Source organism: Zea mays, chromosome 4 (genome assembly GCF_902167145.1).
Source record: "Zea mays cultivar B73 chromosome 4, Zm-B73-REFERENCE-NAM-5.0, whole genome shotgun sequence".
In the NCBI taxonomy this organism is placed as follows: Eukaryota; Viridiplantae; Streptophyta; class Magnoliopsida; order Poales; family Poaceae; genus Zea; species Zea mays.
The window spans coordinates 181498073-181515531 of record NC_050099.1 but is presented as its reverse complement, the minus strand read 5'-3'; the positions used below and the strand labels follow the sequence as shown (position 1 = coordinate 181515531).

At 40.8% G+C, this 17459-nt stretch overlaps 1 protein-coding gene and 1 long non-coding RNA gene across 2 annotated transcripts; both read left to right on the top strand.

Annotated features, from left to right (window-relative positions):
* Positions 1 to 1784: 1784 nt before the first annotated feature.
* Positions 1785 to 5773, top strand: LOC103654201 (uncharacterized). Its single transcript, XM_020552742.2, has 4 exons — positions 1785 to 4468; positions 4744 to 4810; positions 5352 to 5425; positions 5527 to 5773. Exons 1-4 carry the CDS (start codon positions 4346 to 4348, stop codon positions 5596 to 5598), a joined length of 336 nt encoding a protein of 111 aa, XP_020408331.1. The 5' UTR covers positions 1785 to 4345; the 3' UTR covers positions 5599 to 5773.
* A 4482-nt stretch (positions 5774 to 10255) lies between these two features.
* On the top strand, positions 10256 to 16830 carry LOC109945591 (uncharacterized). Its single transcript, XR_002268830.2, has 3 exons — positions 10256 to 14316; positions 14425 to 15866; positions 16237 to 16830. It is a non-coding gene; the product is annotated as an uncharacterized lncRNA (long non-coding RNA).
* The last annotated feature ends 629 nt before the right edge of the window (positions 16831 to 17459 follow it).

Here is a 17459-nt window from a genome sequence, read left to right as displayed (position 1 = left end):
AGTTTATGAGATCTGGGTGGTTTCTAGATACCCATGAAAGGCTATGGAGTTTGACTTATATGCTCCAACCAGAGGGGATGCGTTCAGCAATCTAGTACTGGTAAAGAGTTTAGATGAAATTCATTCCACGCAAAACTGCCAATTCAAGGCCTAGTCCATTGTGCAGTTGTGGTCAAGTGTAGTCTAAGTTCTAGGTGGATGTTCAACTTAACAGTCTCCATCGAAACACCAGTATATCAAACGTTTGAGATGATGAGAGCTTTTTTGTGTGACTTAGCATTTGGTGGGGATTGTTGGATTAATGTGGGCTTGGCCCAAATTAATATTCAATAATAGTCAATGCTAATGGCCCACTTTAATGCTATGGTGTACTAATTATTTAGTACCATATTGGAAGTTCAAAGGACAAATCAATCAACTTAAATAGGTGGACCATTGGTGCATCTATTGAGAAGTTGAGAAAAGGATGAAGGACTGCCACACGCGCGCGCGCGCCGCCGCCGCCGCCGCCGGGCCGGGCCGTGGCCGTGGCTCGTGGTAGATCGGACCTTGGTCCGAATATTCCTTTCAAACGGTTTCGCATTTTGCCTGGAGCGATGACCGTCATGATAACCGTCTGTTTCCTGTCTTATGGCTAGTAACGGACGTCAGTTACTGTCGTCAGTTTCCAGTTCTAATGCGCGACCGTTTCTGTCCGTTGTTCTTCTCCCTCCTTCTGACCGCCTATAAGAATAGAGAGGGAGGGCTCTTCCAGTCATGCGAATTATCTCACGCGAATTGCAAACAATACATTCCCGTCCCATCTTCTGCGAGCACAGAGAGAGTGGGAGAGCAGGCCTCCGAAATCACCGACCGCAGAGATACACTTGCACGGGTGTGCGGGCGATCAGATTTTTGGGGAGCGTCTTCGCGACTGCTCGCGTGACCTGTTTGTCCAGCTGCTTCGTTCACAGCTTGCTGTTCGTCGCCTTCCCGAGTTGACGCGTGCTGCTGTTCTTCTTCCCGGCGACCGTTCGAGGGACTGCACAGCGTACATCTTCCTGCACCGACTTCGTACGGCTACATCGAACAAACACACGAGATGTCTCGTGTGAATGGAGCCACTGATGCCTTGAGCATCAGTCCCTCCGCTGGGTACACTCTGTTCTTCGTATTTGTGCATGTTTCATTGCTGTTTACTGCTTATGCGAGTAGTTATACACACATGCACATACATGTCATCACATATATCGCACTGTTTTTCTGGATTAAATTAAAACTAAAAATGCCTAACTTTCTAACATTTGGTTCTCCATCTCCCCATTCCCTCCCTCCCCACCCCCTGGCCCAGCGGCGACATGGAGCCCGGTCGCATCCCATGGAGGGCCAATCTCCAATGGATCCATGGCTTGAAGGTGTCATCACCTCTCGAGGATCCAAGATATGAGGCACTAAATCAGCGGAGAGGTCAGTGTCGCTAGATCTGCCTGTTTCCAGCCCCCCTCTCGCGCCGGATCCATGGCTCTTCTCCCTCCCCTCTCTCTGTTCTCCTTCCCTGTATGTCCGAGTGCATGCTCACTTGGAACAGACTGTCATGCAGAGGGTTCGATATTTGGTGTCGAGTGTGAGAAGTGTGGGATGCTCATTAGGGTGGCTGGGAACAGCATCATGTTGTCACCCCCGCTCATCATGACTCCCAATGAAGTGGAAGAAGTAAGACCATTTTACTGTCACTTTTGCCTTTCTGATACAATCATCTAACCACCATGGAACTGACAGAAGCCCGACTGACCTCTTAGATGCTCTGAAGGCCACGGAGGAATGGATCGGAGAACTGAAGTCTAGGAAGAATTGGCCAAAGCTGCTGGTTGTAACGACGGTGAGGATGGTGATGAAAGTGTCCAATATACAGTGCATTTTCAAACTTTATTTCAATAAAGTGCTAGGCTGCGAAAGGGCCTCTGTCATGTGTTATCTGTACTCCAATTTTTGTGCACGCCTAATGCTCTGTAAACCACCAGTCTCTGGTTCTGCCTTGGAGGCGTATGAAGCTATAATGACTAGGCACTAATTGCTCGTTCCTTTTTTAAAACAGCCTGCTTTTGAACTGGTTAATGTAATTGTGGTTTCTCGCTCGCTCGGCATATGAAATACATTTCAGATTGTGCAGACTGATTATATGTTGCTAAGTGCAGGACATATGAGAATTTTTTTGTGGGTGAAATGGTGCCTTTTGGACCTATAGCGCTGAGTCCATCCTCTGGAGTCCTAAATTATGGAGAGATTAGTAGAATGACTATTAATCATGGTACAACACTGTCCTCGATGTGGTTATGATCTTCTAATGTAATGGCACTAACTTCTTATCAGGAAAACATCGAAAACAATTTGGAAACAATTTATTTGGACAGGGAGAACCTGGGTGGGTTTTCGGATTGTGCAAACTGATTATATGTTGCTAAGTGCAGGGCATTTGGGAATTTTTCTGAGGGTGAAATGGTGCCTTTTGGACCCTAAATTATGGAGAGATTAGTAGGATGTACGGACACTTTGTTTCAATTATGTGGTAAATCAGATTAGCTGAAATAGAGTACTTTTAAAGGCATAAATACTCCTATTTCTGTACTTGAGATCACATTTATCCTAATATAGGTTGCCATTCATGATATTTCTAGGTTGCACATATGTTCCAAGCGCTAGGACTGAAAGGATGCCACTTGCTATTTTGCTGAATTATAACCTATGCTTAATCTAGATGATTCTTCATTAAGTGAACAGGTAGCTGACCCACATTCTTGCTGAATTATAACCTATGCTTAATCTTGGATCCAATCAACAAACAAATAAGTGCCACAAGCAAACCCACCCTGAGAATAACAGCAGTGCTTTTCTTTGGTTCCACATTCTTGGTTTCCAATGCATGTTTCTCTTCTTTTGATATACCGTTTTCTTTTACCGACGCACCTCTATCTTTATATGTGTCCAAAGTTCCAAAATGAAATGATTTAGTGCTTGCACTGAAAAAGGAACATTCTGTATGCTAATTCTCTGAAATGTGTATGGCTGAAATCGATATATTTGCAACATACGAATGACCTTTTTTAACAATTTGATGGAGCAGAATGGAGGATAATCTACCAGTTAATGTCCAGGAATATCAAGAACTTGCTAAGAAATTAATTCTAAAAAAGTCATTACACGATAAGAAAAATAATGTGCAAGCTACTGAATTTACAATCAAGCAAGGGTGGTTGCATACTGGTGATATTGGATACTTTGATGAGGGAGGTCAGCTTTTCGTAGTTGATAGACTTAAAGAACTTATTAAGTACAAAGGTTTTCAGGTAAAGATTCTCATTTTTTCGCAAACAAATGTTTAGTTTCTGCAAACTTTTATTTATAATTATGTGGGTGGTGAAAATTAGTAATCTGAACAGTGCTTACTGAAAGGAGAATTTGTCCGGCCTCATTTGGGTCCCTTCTGCAGCTAACGTTTGCAGTTCTACTAAGCATTTATATTTATACAAAATATTATTCAGTAGATTGATATTCTTTGCTTACTATTCGATCTAACTATCATAAAATGGATTATCCTTCACATATGTTATTTTACCTTTTGAATCTTATATAATTTGTTTTTAGTCGAATTTCATATTTTTCTTCGGCATATTGCACCCGCCGAGCTTGAAGGGCTACTTCTGTCTCATCCAGAAATTATTTGAACTATATGTTTTGTAGTGTGTCCATGTGACGACAAGTCTTGAACTAGATTCATTGTTTTCGCTAGCCTGGCTAACTAACAAGTACAAGTCAGCAATGCCATCAATTGGTTTAAATATATAGCAGTCATGAAACTCCCAGAGTCTCAATCTTGTATGGAGTTTCGATTAAAGACTTGCATCAGTTGACTCATAATTGGTTGGGTATAGCTGCTTTAGTTCTACACCCTGTTTGGAAAATTTTGATGGCTTTCTTGCCCTCAATTAAGAAATTTAGTAGATTGGGAAATATGATATTTTCTTTAGCAATTTGAGAAAATTCGATTAGCTTATTTGGATTTGTAAATATTACCATTTCCCCTGCAGATCAGTGTTTTTTGAAACTAGAATCAGAATTATCAATTTGGGTCAATGTGAACAGAATAGTGTGTGTAGTACTATTTGTCCATATCGTCGTCCTCGTCGGCGACACGGGATGAAGTTCTCACAGAGTGGCTGGAGTCGAGGGTCGAGGAGTGGGAGGGAGGGTACTGGGCCCTAAAGGAGAAGTATCGAACCGGGCTGAACCCGTAGGAGAAGGTGAAGCCAGAGAAGGAGCCCATGGGGCAGTTCGTGGATGACGACATCAGGGACCTGCCAAGATCTCCATGGAGGAGATCGACGCCGCCAAGCTCACCAAGGACAACGTCGACGTCCGCCTCAAGTGGCTTGGCCTCTTCCACCGCTACAAGCACCAGTGTACACCCACTGATTCTACACCCCCTGCAATGGTGATTTACTTGCTGCTCTTAATGCAGTCGTTTGCGATTCAGTTTTAGACGACCATGTTCTTCAGTTCTTGGTGCACTAATTGTACAGTGGTGTCTCTGAGATCCATTTTATCAATCTGGCCTGTGTCTAGGATATTTGATGGTACTACCATCCCCAATCATCTGAAGTTTCGACAGAACAATTTTTTTCATGTAGCACGCTCCCTGATAAGCCGCCAGCCTTGCCTTTGCTTCTCCATGCAGTTGCTCGATAATACTATATGTGCCTCTTGTAGGTTGTTGTTGCTGTTGGTAGGAGCGACCCCGCGAGCGTGACACGGACAAAGCAGCCTTCGGTGTCAGGTTCGATTTGGTTTCTGCAAAGTTTATCACTCCTACATTTTCGCAATTAGTTTCTACAAATTATATCACTCCATTTCACTCCTATGGAATTACTGTGACTTAATTTCAATCGAGGTCATTCTTCTTGCTCCTTCGCTTTGCTTAGCAGTAAAGACAATAACTTCCTTTACCTTGCTCAGTAGTTTGCCTTTTAATTTGAACAAAAATCTAATCACCTGACATTGCATGGGAGGTAAGCTCCTGTTTTTCATAAACTTTATCGGTGGACAGTTCACAGTCCTGACAGACCCATTAGTCCGATAGAACAATTAGCATTAGGTAATTATTTTGGCATTGGCAATTTTCATCAACTCCTATTTTAAAACGCCATCATAGGGGTGCTTGCATTTCTTGTTCATGGTTTTATTGCTCAAGTAAAAATGCCTGTTTTTTATATTACTTATTAATTACATATGCATGGAAAAGCATGTAGAAGGTAACACCAATAAAGTTTGGATCATATGTTTCCATCTATAATTGTTGTCTTGGTATTCTCAATCAGTGGACTTGTGCATCGACATAATTTGCAGTCTCCATAAGGATGCTAATGATAGGTCCTCAACACAAGCCTTATTGGTAAGCTGAAAAACAGTTTCACACCTTCATTTCATTTCAATAATCGTCTACAAGACTAAACCACTTATCTTATCCTTCCCTTCCTGTTGTCTTCGATGCAGGACCATCCATTCTTGAGTGTGTATGACCTGCATGCAGGTAGGATGGGATCTCCCCTCGCCACCTTCAAGTAATGACAATGTACTTGTTCTTTTAATCTTTTCTTTTTATATATCCATCATTGTGCACATAAGTGATACATTTTATTTTACAGTTTCAGGTAACTCTAATTTTTGTCCTCCTTATTAAGCGAAGGGTGTGGTGACACATTTCCCTTATTGGGCAAGGGTTGGGTTGTGTAGTTGAAAGCTCTCTTGTGGGTTTTGGTGGTTTGGATGACAACCCAATTAAAGGACTAACAAGTGTGCTAAGTGTTGAACAGGTGCTTAATGCAAAGCTAACAGGGTTCAACACAAGTGAACAAGTGTGATGGTCCAAAGACTGGATTATCTATAGATAATGGACATCACAAGTAAGATGGACATTGCTTAAGTGAGACTTGGTGTGCGTAACTCAGAGACAACCGATCAAGCCAAGGATGGAGGCAAGAAGAGCTTCGAGGTATCGAGTGCACGGGAGAAGGTCAAGGAGACCAGGAACCCAAAGCCAGGGGTGAAGAAGAAGACTTGCAAAGTCAAGGTTGATCGAGTTAAGAAGACTTATGGTGCATCAAGGATCACTACATAAGGCTCAAGATCAAGCTCGAGAAGTGAACGGGGGTTGGGGCTCAGATATGTCAATCTAGATCAAGTCAAGTTGACTTGATGGTTTAGAGTCCAACATCGACCTCAAACAAGCCAAATTGGGTAAAACGATGAAAAAAGTTAAGTATGTAAGGTTTGAGTATTCAACCATTTTGCATACACCTCTTACTACAAGTTTGGTGCTTTGGTTTGCTCTCTAACTCTTTCTGTAGAGAAAGTACCATTCTGAGCTCTGCTGGAGGAGAAACAGAAAAGCTAGGAGAAGAACAAGAAAGATGTAAGTTTCTAGGACTAAATCAATTGGATTATACTCTAAATGTGTTTGTTTAAGTCTCAGGAAAATCCTCCCAAAAGTTGAAGTCAAACGGAGAAAGAACGGAGGAAAAAGCACTTAGTGTGCTGTTGGCTGGTGCACAGGACAGTGAATAGTAGCTGTCCGGTGCACAGGACAGTGAATAGTAACTGTGTCCGGTGCACAGGACAGTGAATAGTCGCAGCGTCCGGTGCACAGGACAGTGAATAGTCGCAGCGTCCGGTGCACAGGACAGTGAATAGTAGCTGTGTCCGGTGCATAGGACAGTGAATAGTGACCTGTCCGGTGCACAGGACAGTGAATAGTAACCTGTCCGGTGCACCAACGGCTAGCTGTTTCAGAGAAGGAAACTGTCAATCAGATCCGTTACTGTTCACTGTCCGGTGCGCCACCGGACAGTCCGGTGCACCCGCAACCAGGGAAGGCTGGGAGCTTCCAAATGAAGCTCTAACGGCTCCTAGGCCATTTGGGGCTATAAAAGGGACCCCTAGGCGCCTCAAACAATAACACAAGTGCAGCCAACAATTGTATACATCACTTGGATCGATTCTCTCTCTCCCTCTTGTGTAAATCTCTCTAGTTTGTGTGAAGGCAAAGTTATAAGCCTTTAGAGAGTGGAGAGGTGCTGCAAAGAGCTAGAGCAAAGTCTTGAGCGCATTGTTACTCTGCCGGAGTGCTGTCAAGAAGATTGTAAGCAGCCGCGGCTTTGTTGTAACCCAACTCAACATAGTGGAAGGCTCTATCTGTCATACTGACAGATCTGAGCAAACGGAGGAAGGAGTTGAAATAGACTCCAAGCCCAGGTGTGGCTAACTCCAACGAGGACTAGGCAAGCATTTCAGGCTTGGCCGAACCTCGGGATAAATCCCTGTGTCTGTGTGCTCTGCTCTGTGTTGTGTGCTGTTTCTCTGTCTTATTTGTTGTTTATACTTGCACTTCAATATTTATATGTGGTATAAGCTGTCTTTGAAGTGCAGGGTATTTTAAGACAGGAACTTCAATTCTGTTGCAACCTACTCGAAGGGTCCTTCATTCCACTGCAATCCAGTCTTCGAGTAGAGTAAGAATTTCCAGTTATAAAGTGATTAATTATTATTCGCCTATTCACCCCCCCCCTCTAGGCGACATCCAGATCCTGTTCCAAGGCATAGGGAACTTTCAATTGGTATCAGAGGTAGGCCTCTCCAGTGTGGGCTTAGCCGTCCGGAGATGACGATGTCGTCACAAGAGGTAACTCTAGAACTTCTTTTAGGCGATGGTTCTAATTATAAATCTTGGTCTGTCTCTATTTATAATTCTTTCATGCATATTGATCCTGATTTGAGACAGATCTTTAGTAGAAGTATTTTTCCCTCTAATATTAGTAAAAACCCTTCTAATACTGAACTAAGATGTCTATCTCTTAATCACCATGCTTGCAACATCTTAGTTGACTCTCTTTCTAGAGGTGCTTATTTTGCCATCATGAGTAGTGATAGTGATTTATTTGTTGATGCTCATGATCTATGGACTAGAATTAAAATAAAATATTCTGAGTCCAATTGTACTACTTCTACTCCCTATGTTGCTTGTGGTACTAACCTTTCAAAGGGAGAGGAAAAACGATGGCAACCAAACGATGAATCCACCTCACCGACAGGTTTGTCTTCCACTAGTTATAAATGTCTTATTGCTAACAATGACAGTGGAGACGAAAGCGATGATGAGGAGGAATATGAGGATGATAGCGAGGATGAGTCTTCATCACCACAAGGTACATTTTCCTGTATTGCTTCCACTAATAATAATGACAGGGAAAATGAGACCGGTGATGTGGAAGAAGAGGAGATTCGCCGGTTCTACACCAATCTCAACAAAGAAGACAAAGTGCTCTTGGTTAAGTTGTTGAGTAGGAACAAGGAACAAGGCGAGACGCTTCTCAGGCTAGAGGAGACTCTCATCAAAACCAACGACAGCCTGGAGAAGATGACCAAAGAACATGAGGAGCTAAAGTGCTCTCATGATAATTTGGTCCAACGGTATGAATCTATTTTATTTGAGCAAAGAAATAATCATGATGTATTATCTGATGTTGCTCAACTTAAAACTGAGAATTCTATGCTTAAGAGTCAAGTAGAAATGATAAATTTAGAAAAACTTGCTCTAAGTGAAAAATATGATATGCTATCTTATTCTCATAATGAATTAGTTGATGACCATATCATGCTTAATGTTGCTCATGAAGTTGTAATTTCAAACTTAAATTCATGTGAACCTCATTCTTGCATATGTGCACATTTAGATAATATATCACCATGTGCTAACCCCTGTTGCTCAAAAGAAAGCAAATTTTTGAATGAGCATCAAGCTGCAGGATCAAAAGAAAGGAACAAGAAAGCAAAACAACTAAGGAGAAGACGCATTGCTCAACCTCCTCAAGATATCCACGGACGCGTGGTGAAGAAGCTTGAGACGGGAGAAACCGCAGCAAGTGTTAAACTCCATAAGAAGGATGTTCCTAAAGCAATAAATGAAGAAATCAACATGAACAAGGAAAAAGGTAAAAATTCAATTAGTCATGTTGTTTGCACTGATCATCTCTCTATGTCATCCAAGAGCAAAAAGGGAAGAGGAAAAAGGAGGTGCTTCAAGTGCAAGGAATTAGGTCACTTCATTGCGTCTTGTCCACACAAAGACAAGGATGAAGGAATGAGGAGATGCTTTGGATGCAACGATAAGGACCATATGATCACTTCATGTCCGCTCATGAAGAATCAAAGACGTGCACCCTCCAAGATGACCCTCACTAAGCAAAAAGACAAACAACAAGTGTCAAGTCAGGTTGAGCGACGCTTCTGCTACATGTGTGGTGAGCATGGTCATCTACCTAAGGTATGTAAGAAGGGTAAGGTTCCTAAACAAGTAAATTTATCTCAATCTTATTCGCTTAGGAGACCCAAATCATACACTTGTGCTAGATCAGTAATGAGATCACCTAGAACTAGCACAACTGCTATTTGGGTACCAAAGGCCCTTTTAGATGAACGTTATGGACCCATCTCGAGATGGGTACCAAACCGTGCCAACTAGACCATGCAGGTGCCTCGAGATGGACTGGAGACCCTGGGAGAGCTTAAGATGGTTAATTCAAACTCTATGCTTAAGCTATCAATTTTAATGTCTATTTATTGACCCAAGGTTGAATTATTGTGCAATACTAATCCCATGTTCATCTCGAGTTAAATAAGTTGTAGATGTCCTTGATCATTATTGGTGAATCAAGCGAAGGACTTTGATGAGAATCTGCAACTTGCTCTCCAAAGGACGGTACCCGTGTATCTTAAGTGCATTATTTCTAATCAGCATTGCTTTTAAGTTGGATTGTCGTGCTATACCTATCCTTGGAGTAGTTATGCTTTTGAGATTGCTTGTGTTGAATATCTTTCAATTAATGATCCATGATTTTCAAGATCATAATCATGCTTGCTTAATCGTAACTGTGTGCTTTATAGGGAATATCTCTTGAATCATTCAATGGGTAGCTTTTCATTTGATATATCCACCATGATTAACTCTCTTAGTGTATGTGGATAAACATGTATCTTTTTGTAAGTCATGCTATGTGTTTTTTTTAATGATTAACCTATGTGCAAGCATGATAGTTTTGTTTAGTCCATGTTCACATGATTACTTTGTCTTGGTAATCTGTGTATACCAAAACAAGAAATCCATGTTGTGACTCTAATGCACCCTCTCGAGCTATGAGGTGCATGAGCAAAAGGAGCCCTAAATTGGTGACAACAGGTGCTCTCACTACACACTACCTAAAAGAATGAATCTCATGGCATTCAGGTAAAAGGCAAAGGTATGGAGAATGGAACTATGCAATTTCATTGAATATCTTGAAGTTCCGTTGATTGTGATCATAGCTATGTTCTTGCCTTTCAATTGGTAGTATCTTGGCTTAGGTGCTTTATGCTTTAAAATGTTGTTTCCTTTGGTGTACCTAAGAAAATACTTCTTAATCATGGTGTGCTTAGACATTGTGCTTTATATGTATGATCTTGTCGTTTTTCAATTGGTATATGTGTTGCAATGATCATCATGTGTGAAGCGTGCCTTGGTGTTTTTAAATGTTATATATCATGAGGCATGCATTGTTTCCACTAGTCATAAGTTGTATTATCTCATCTATTCAATTGGTATCTTTTTGTGATGTAATTGATATATTATGCCTAGACCAAGGTATGTTTCCCCTTTACTTCTGAGGATGCTAGAATGTGCAAGGTGCAAGTCATTCAAATACTTGATGCACAACTTTAGGGGGAGCACACATAACTTGTGTCTTTTGAGACTAACTGTTTTTTGAGTGATCCTATATAGTCTCAAGGTGGAAAAGGGAAGATGAGCAAGAAATGGAGCGATCAGGACTTGAGTACCTCCACAAGTCGAGTAATTGGTATCTAAAGTTGTGAGTAATTACGTATTTAAAGGTTGCTCGTGCTCTATAATAGTTGGTGATCCTAGATGCTTATCTTTAAATATCATGGAGCTATGACAGTGACGATTTTTCAATTGGTAGCCTTGGTAGTGTGCTTCAATTGGTATCTTTTGGTAATCACTAGAATAGAAGCTTCATCTTGTGCCACAATACTATAACTTGTTCTAAGTTTTGTATCTTAGCAACAAGAAAAGGTCAGGATAAAGGATCAGACATAAGTGTAAAGGAGCTCCCTAGAGATAAAACTTTCAAGATGGAAATCTTGAATTGATGACAAAAGGAACTCCGCCTACTTGGATGGAAAGTACACCATAACATGGTAAAGGAACAAAAGGAGGTATTGACCTTTTTGCGTATTTGTACCTTAATTTTTCTCCAATGCTTGTGTTGCATATGTTTAATGTGTAAGGGGGAGTAATGTTAGAGTGTTGCATTTTCCCTGCTTAATACCCTGCTGTCCCTTGACATCATCCTATGTTCTTGCTTGAATATGGTTTTGGTGTTTGATGTCAAAGGGGGAGAATTTGTGCATTAAAGCTTACCTCGACCTGAGAGGAAAGCTTATCTTAAGGGTGAAGATTAATTTTTTGTGTGCTAAAGGACTCAAAGGGGTTTCCTTGAGTTCCTTTGATCTTAAAGAAAAATGTGTTAGTTTGTTGATAATACTTATCATATGCTTCTTGTTGTATTATATGGTGATAATGCAAAATTAGTGCTTCCATTGATATGAATCAATTGGTATCTACTGTGTTTATCCTGTGATAGATATTCATGTGGTTCTGGCGCTTTAAATCGGTATCTTAATGGTGAATAGTGGTAGGTTGATATTCCTATGGTATATTTATTTAATTGGTGTTTAACTCTGATTCTGTGCATTTGTGTGTTATATGCATCACGGTTTGATTCTTCACACAATGCATCCCACAGGTGCTAAGGTGTAGCAATGCTTCGAATTAGCCTAAGTATGTGCATTTTGGCATTTAAGGCCAAAGTTAAGATTTTAATGTAAGCACATATTTAGGGGGAGCATTCTATAAACTTAGAATTCAAAATTTGTGCTTTAAATCTTATTGTTGTGTAAGCTTTAATTGTGTTGCCATCAATCACCAAAAAGGGGGAGATTGAAAGCTCTCTTGTGGGTTTTGGTGGTTTGGATGACAACCCAATTAAAGGACTAACAAGTGTGCTAAGTGTTGAACAGGTGCTTAATGCAAAGCTAACAGGGTTCAACACAAGTGAACAAGTGTGATGGTCCAAAGACTGGATTATCTATAGATAATGGACATCACAAGTAAGATGGACATTGCTTAAGTGAGACTTGGTGTGCGTAACTCAGAGACAACCGATCAAGCCAAGGATGGAGGCAAGAAGAGCTTCGAGGTATCGAGTGCACGGGAGAAGGTCAAGGAGACCAGGAACCCAAAGCCAGGGGTGAAGAAGAAGACTTGCAAAGTCAAGGTTGATCGAGTTAAGAAGACTTATGGTGCATCAAGGATCACTACATAAGGCTCAAGATCAAGCTCGAGAAGTGAACGGGGGTTGGGGCTCAGATATGTCAATCTAGATCAAGTCAAGTTGACTTGATGGTTTAGAGTCCAACATCGACCTCAAACAAGCCAAATTGGGTAAAACGATGAAAAAAGTTAAGTATGTAAGGTTTGAGTATTCAACCATTTTGCATACACCTCTTACTACAAGTTTGGTGCTTTGGTTTGCTCTCTAACTCTTTCTGTAGAGAAAGTACCATTCTGAGCTCTGCTGGAGGAGAAACAGAAAAGCTAGGAGAAGAACAAGAAAGATGTAAGTTTCTAGGACTAAATCAATTGGATTATACTCTAAATGTGTTTGTTTAAGTCTCAGGAAAATCCTCCCAAAAGTTGAAGTCAAACGGAGAAAGAACGGAGGAAAAAGCACTTAGTGTGCTGTTGGCTGGTGCACAGGACAGTGAATAGTAGCTGTCCGGTGCACAGGACAGTGAATAGTAACTCTGTCCGGTGCACAGGACAGTGAATAGTAACTGTGTCCGGTGCACAGGACAGTGAATAGTCGCAGCGTCCGGTGCACAGGACAGTGAATAGTCGCAGTGTCCGGTGCACAGGACCGTGAATAGTAGCTGTGTCCGGTGCACAGGACAGTGAATAGTGACCTGTCCGGTGCACAGGACAGTGAATAGTAACCTGTCCGGTGCACCAACGGCTAGCTGTTTCAGAGAAGGAAACTGTCAATCAGATCCGTTACTGTTCACTGTCCGGTGCGCCACCGGACAGTCCGGTGCACCCGCAACCAGGGAAGGCTGGGAGCTTCCAAATGAAGCTCTAACGGCTCCTAGGCCATTTGGGGCTATAAAAGGGACCCCTAGGCACCTCAAACAATAACACAAGTGCAGCCAACAATTGTATACATCACTCGGATCGATTCTCTCTCTCCCTCTTGTGTAAATCTCTCTAGTTTGTGTGAAGGCAAAGTTATAAGCCTTTAGAGAGTGGAGAGGTGCTGCAAAGAGCTAGAGCAAAGTCTTGAGCGCATTGTTACTCTGCCGGAGTGCTGTCAAGAAGATTGTAAGCAGCCGCGGCTTTGTTGTAACCCAACTCAACATAGTGGAAGGCTCTATCTGTCATACTGACAGATCTGAGCAAACAGAGGAAGGAGTTGAAATAGACTCCAAGCCCAGGTGTGGCTAACTCCAACGAGGACTAGGCAAGCATTTCAGGCTTGGCCGAACCTCGGGATAAATCCCTGTGTCTGTGTGCTCTGCTCTGTGCTGTGTGCTGTTTCTCTGTCTTATTTGTTGTTTATACTTGCACTTCAATATTTATATGTGGTATAAGCTGTCTTTGAAGTGCAGGGTATTTTAAGACAGGAACTTCAATTCTGTTGCAACCTACTCGAAGGGTCCTTCATTCCACTGCAATCCAGTCTTCGAGTAGAGTAAGAATTTCCAGTTATAAAGTGATTAATTATTATTCGCCTATTCACCCCCCTCTAGGCGACATCCAGATCCTGTTCCAAGGCATAGGGAACTTTCAGTAGTGAGCTGAAATGATTCAACAATTCACCTGATATCATGATCTAGATGGTTTTCTGAAATGTGCATTGAACCATTAGGAAACACAAGTGGGATGTAGTGATAACAAATCTTTTTAGTCACAAAGATTTTTTTTCTTGGAACCATTAATAGTTGGCTAACAGCTACAATGATACAAGTGTTTGTTTTAATATGTTGTGAATTGCAATGGTTACAAGTGCCTTTGTTTTTGTTTTGCAAAAAAACAAACCACTTATCTGGTCTCAAGGTTCTTCATGGCCTTGACTCTCAAAGATCAGAGTATTCTTGTCAATGGGGATATCAATGAAGGTAAAGTTTCCACCCCCTATCTTTTCTCAACCTACCCATTTTCTCTAAAATACAATAAAACGCTTTTGAATTATTGAGTTTGAAGAACTTTGTAATCTTCTCTTGCAGACTTGCTTCGCCTTTGTCACAAGCTTCATCGTTTAAGGAAAGAATATGCATACACATTTGAAAGCACAAGCTTATCTTATCAGTGTTCCGAGGTTACCACGATCTTGCAAGGTAGGGGCACCATAGTTAGCATGAGACCCACTGAACGAATATGCATAACTACATTTGCATTAAAAAGAAGATTGGACCAAATGAGCTACAACATAAGATTTTATTTGATAGAAGGGTCTAATGAAAACATTGGACCATGAGAGTGGAGAGGCAGGGCCATTGCTACTGCAAGTCGCCCCTAAGCCTGGTACTAAGAGTTGTAGGAGGCAAGAATTCACAGTTATCTTTGTCTACATGCTATTCTTTGAACACAATATTTACGAGCTTGATAGGCCTGTTTTGGAATACAAATTATGTGTCCGATAGGTAAATAATTTATGCAATGATTCTTAGACCTTTGGCTCTTACTGCTTCAAGGATTAATGTGTGACTATTTAGCCTTCAATCCAAGCGGTATGCCACTAATCTCAAAAATTGCTTCTACGCAATATTTACTTGACAATTTATAGATTTGTTGTTTCTTAGAGATATTTTTTCATGTAATAGGTTATAAGGTTGTTCATGACATATAGAGGTTTGTTGGTCATAATTTATACTATATGAAGATTATGGGAGTCAGCCCTAAATTCACATTTTCTGCAATCTACAGATTCATGTAAAAAAGTTCAATCTACAACAACATTTCCTCAAAATGTCTAACAGACTTGTTTTCTTCAGGCTAGGGACCCAGGGGCTACACATCTTATAACTGAAAACACATGAGCAATATGTTGTTAACACTTTTTTTCTTGTTCGTGTTTTATAGATAGAGGTATATAATATGGAGACGTTTAATATTTAAACCATTAGAGACTTATGTAACAAAAAACATATTGTTTAGCTATTATGCTAACTCAATATGGAGATCCTCAAGTATCTTAGAATTAGTTGGGGAAACACAAATTTACACTCATAGTTTTCTTTGATGATTTTTACAAATACTTGGTTTGCACTATTGATGAAAACATGGTATTGTTTCAAGCCAACCTTGAGCATTCATCGGAGAAGTTTGAAAATGTTACTATCCTTTCTGCTCTTAGTAAAATAGTTATTGGACTGTTACAGAATGATCAAATATTGACCTATGCTAATCAAGAGTTGAACGAAAGAAGTGAAGATTCTTCTGTGTGCAGACAACCGAAACTTTTCTTGAATTGCCTCAAGATTACTAATACATTTGTTGACTTACACTTCTAAATGGGATACATGTAACTGTCCTGCCTAAGTGCCCATGAGGATGACCCCTGTCTATTTTAGTAATCTATAGGCTTTTTATGATATGCAGGTTTATGAGGTTGTCAAGTTTTCATTTCAATGCAAATCCAGCTGGACAACACCATGTCACAAAGCAGGTATTTAAGCAGATTTACAAAACCGCAAACTTGTTAGATGATTTTATTGGAAGTAAGGTGCTATTAGGAGTTTACATTTCAGTTTTTTAACTTGGTTGTGCTTCAAGTTTTTTCTACTTTATCTAATTTTGCTAGGCATCTCACATTAAAGGAAGATGTTATTCTTTTCGAGGTTTGTGCCATACTGTACAAAGTAAAAATATAGTTGTTCATGTTTTTAAGGGCATCAACTTCATTTAGCATGAGATGCCTTCCCTGCTCCATGACAATAGTTGCACACATTATTTTTACCTTCTGCTGATCGACCAACACAAAAGATTGTCTCTTGTATCTAACTGCATTGCTACTGTATTTATTTCATTGGTTTCAGTGTGCTTCTAGATACAGTTCAGTCTTGGCGTCATCGAATCAATGAAACATGAAGTTAGAAGCACACCGAGATCCAGTGGCTTGTGACCCCTTGACCCTTTAGAGGAAGCGCACTAGAGTCGTTGGCAAGAAGAAGAGGATCGCCAAGAAGAAGTCTGAGGCTGCCGAGTACCAAAAGCTTCTTGCTCAGAGGCTGAAGGAATAGAGAGACCGCGAGAGCTTGGCCAAGAGGAGGTCCAAGCTTTCTGCCGCTTCCAAGGCTTCCGCTACCATCGCCGCTTAAGAATGTTCGATGCTTTGATATGTTTCAAGACCTATCTTGTTACAGCTTAAATACCTTATGCTACTCTGATTGTGTTGCAACTTGCAACTGCCCCTGTACTTGATAGATTTGTATTAGATGCTCAAGCTACAGAGGGTAGGTTCCTAATTATGACCATATGACTATGTACTAAATTATATATCTGTTGCTAAGTTAAAATACATACAAAATAAGTTTACTCCGACCATCTTGTAGAAAAACAAGTTATAGTGACTAAGGATATCTGAATTGCTCCTATGTTACTTTTTATATTCATGCTTGTAATTCCATTTACAATGTGAATATTGTGTATAGTAGCCATGACATGATAATAGATTGTTAGGGTCACTCATCAAATATTACTATGTGTCGTCGCAACGTACGGGCACTCCACTAGGGTTTAGGGTTTTACCTGTTGTGCCCAGTTAGGGTCACTCATCAAATATTACATAGGACAGGATCCATTTATAGTTGGAGCAGATACGCATGACGGGGGCACACATGAAACCTCTGTGATATCACCTGTTGTGCCCTATCCCCGTGGACTGCCGGTCGTCGACGCGTCTATGGTTGAAATGGACGGCTGGGAGAGCTCCCTCTCTTTTTTTCTTCACTTTTGTTACGTTACCTTACTCTCTAGCTCCGAATAGTTTATTTCTCATTTGTAGAGAAATTAAATCTGTAAACTATAATAACATATACCGAATAAGTATTACTAACACAATCATAAAATATATTTTTATTTTTATATTGAAATATATATGAATACAAAATGTCTAAAATGGCCAAGGATCGGCTCAGAGAGTTCACGATGATCAACTCGAGGAGCTCATGAAGGAGGGGATGCATGCAGTCTTGGCCAAGGATCGGCTCGGGGAGTTTGCGATGGATGTGTTTCGAATTTTTGGGCTTTCCTAACCTTT

What these genes read in the sequence shown, in the direction of transcription:
- LOC103654201 (XM_020552742.2), top strand. Translation starts at nt 4,346, where the DNA reads ATGGAGGAGATCGACGCCGCCAAGCTCACCAAGGACAACGTCGACGTC. An exon ending in ATTCTACACCCCCTGCAATG is followed by an intron (nt 4,469 to 4,743) that starts GTGATTTACTTG and finishes TGCCTCTTGTAG; the next exon opens with GTTGTTGTTGCTGTTGGTAG. An exon ending in AAAGCAGCCTTCGGTGTCAG is followed by an intron (nt 4,811 to 5,351) that starts GTTCGATTTGGT and finishes ATTCTCAATCAG; the next exon opens with TGGACTTGTGCATCGACATA.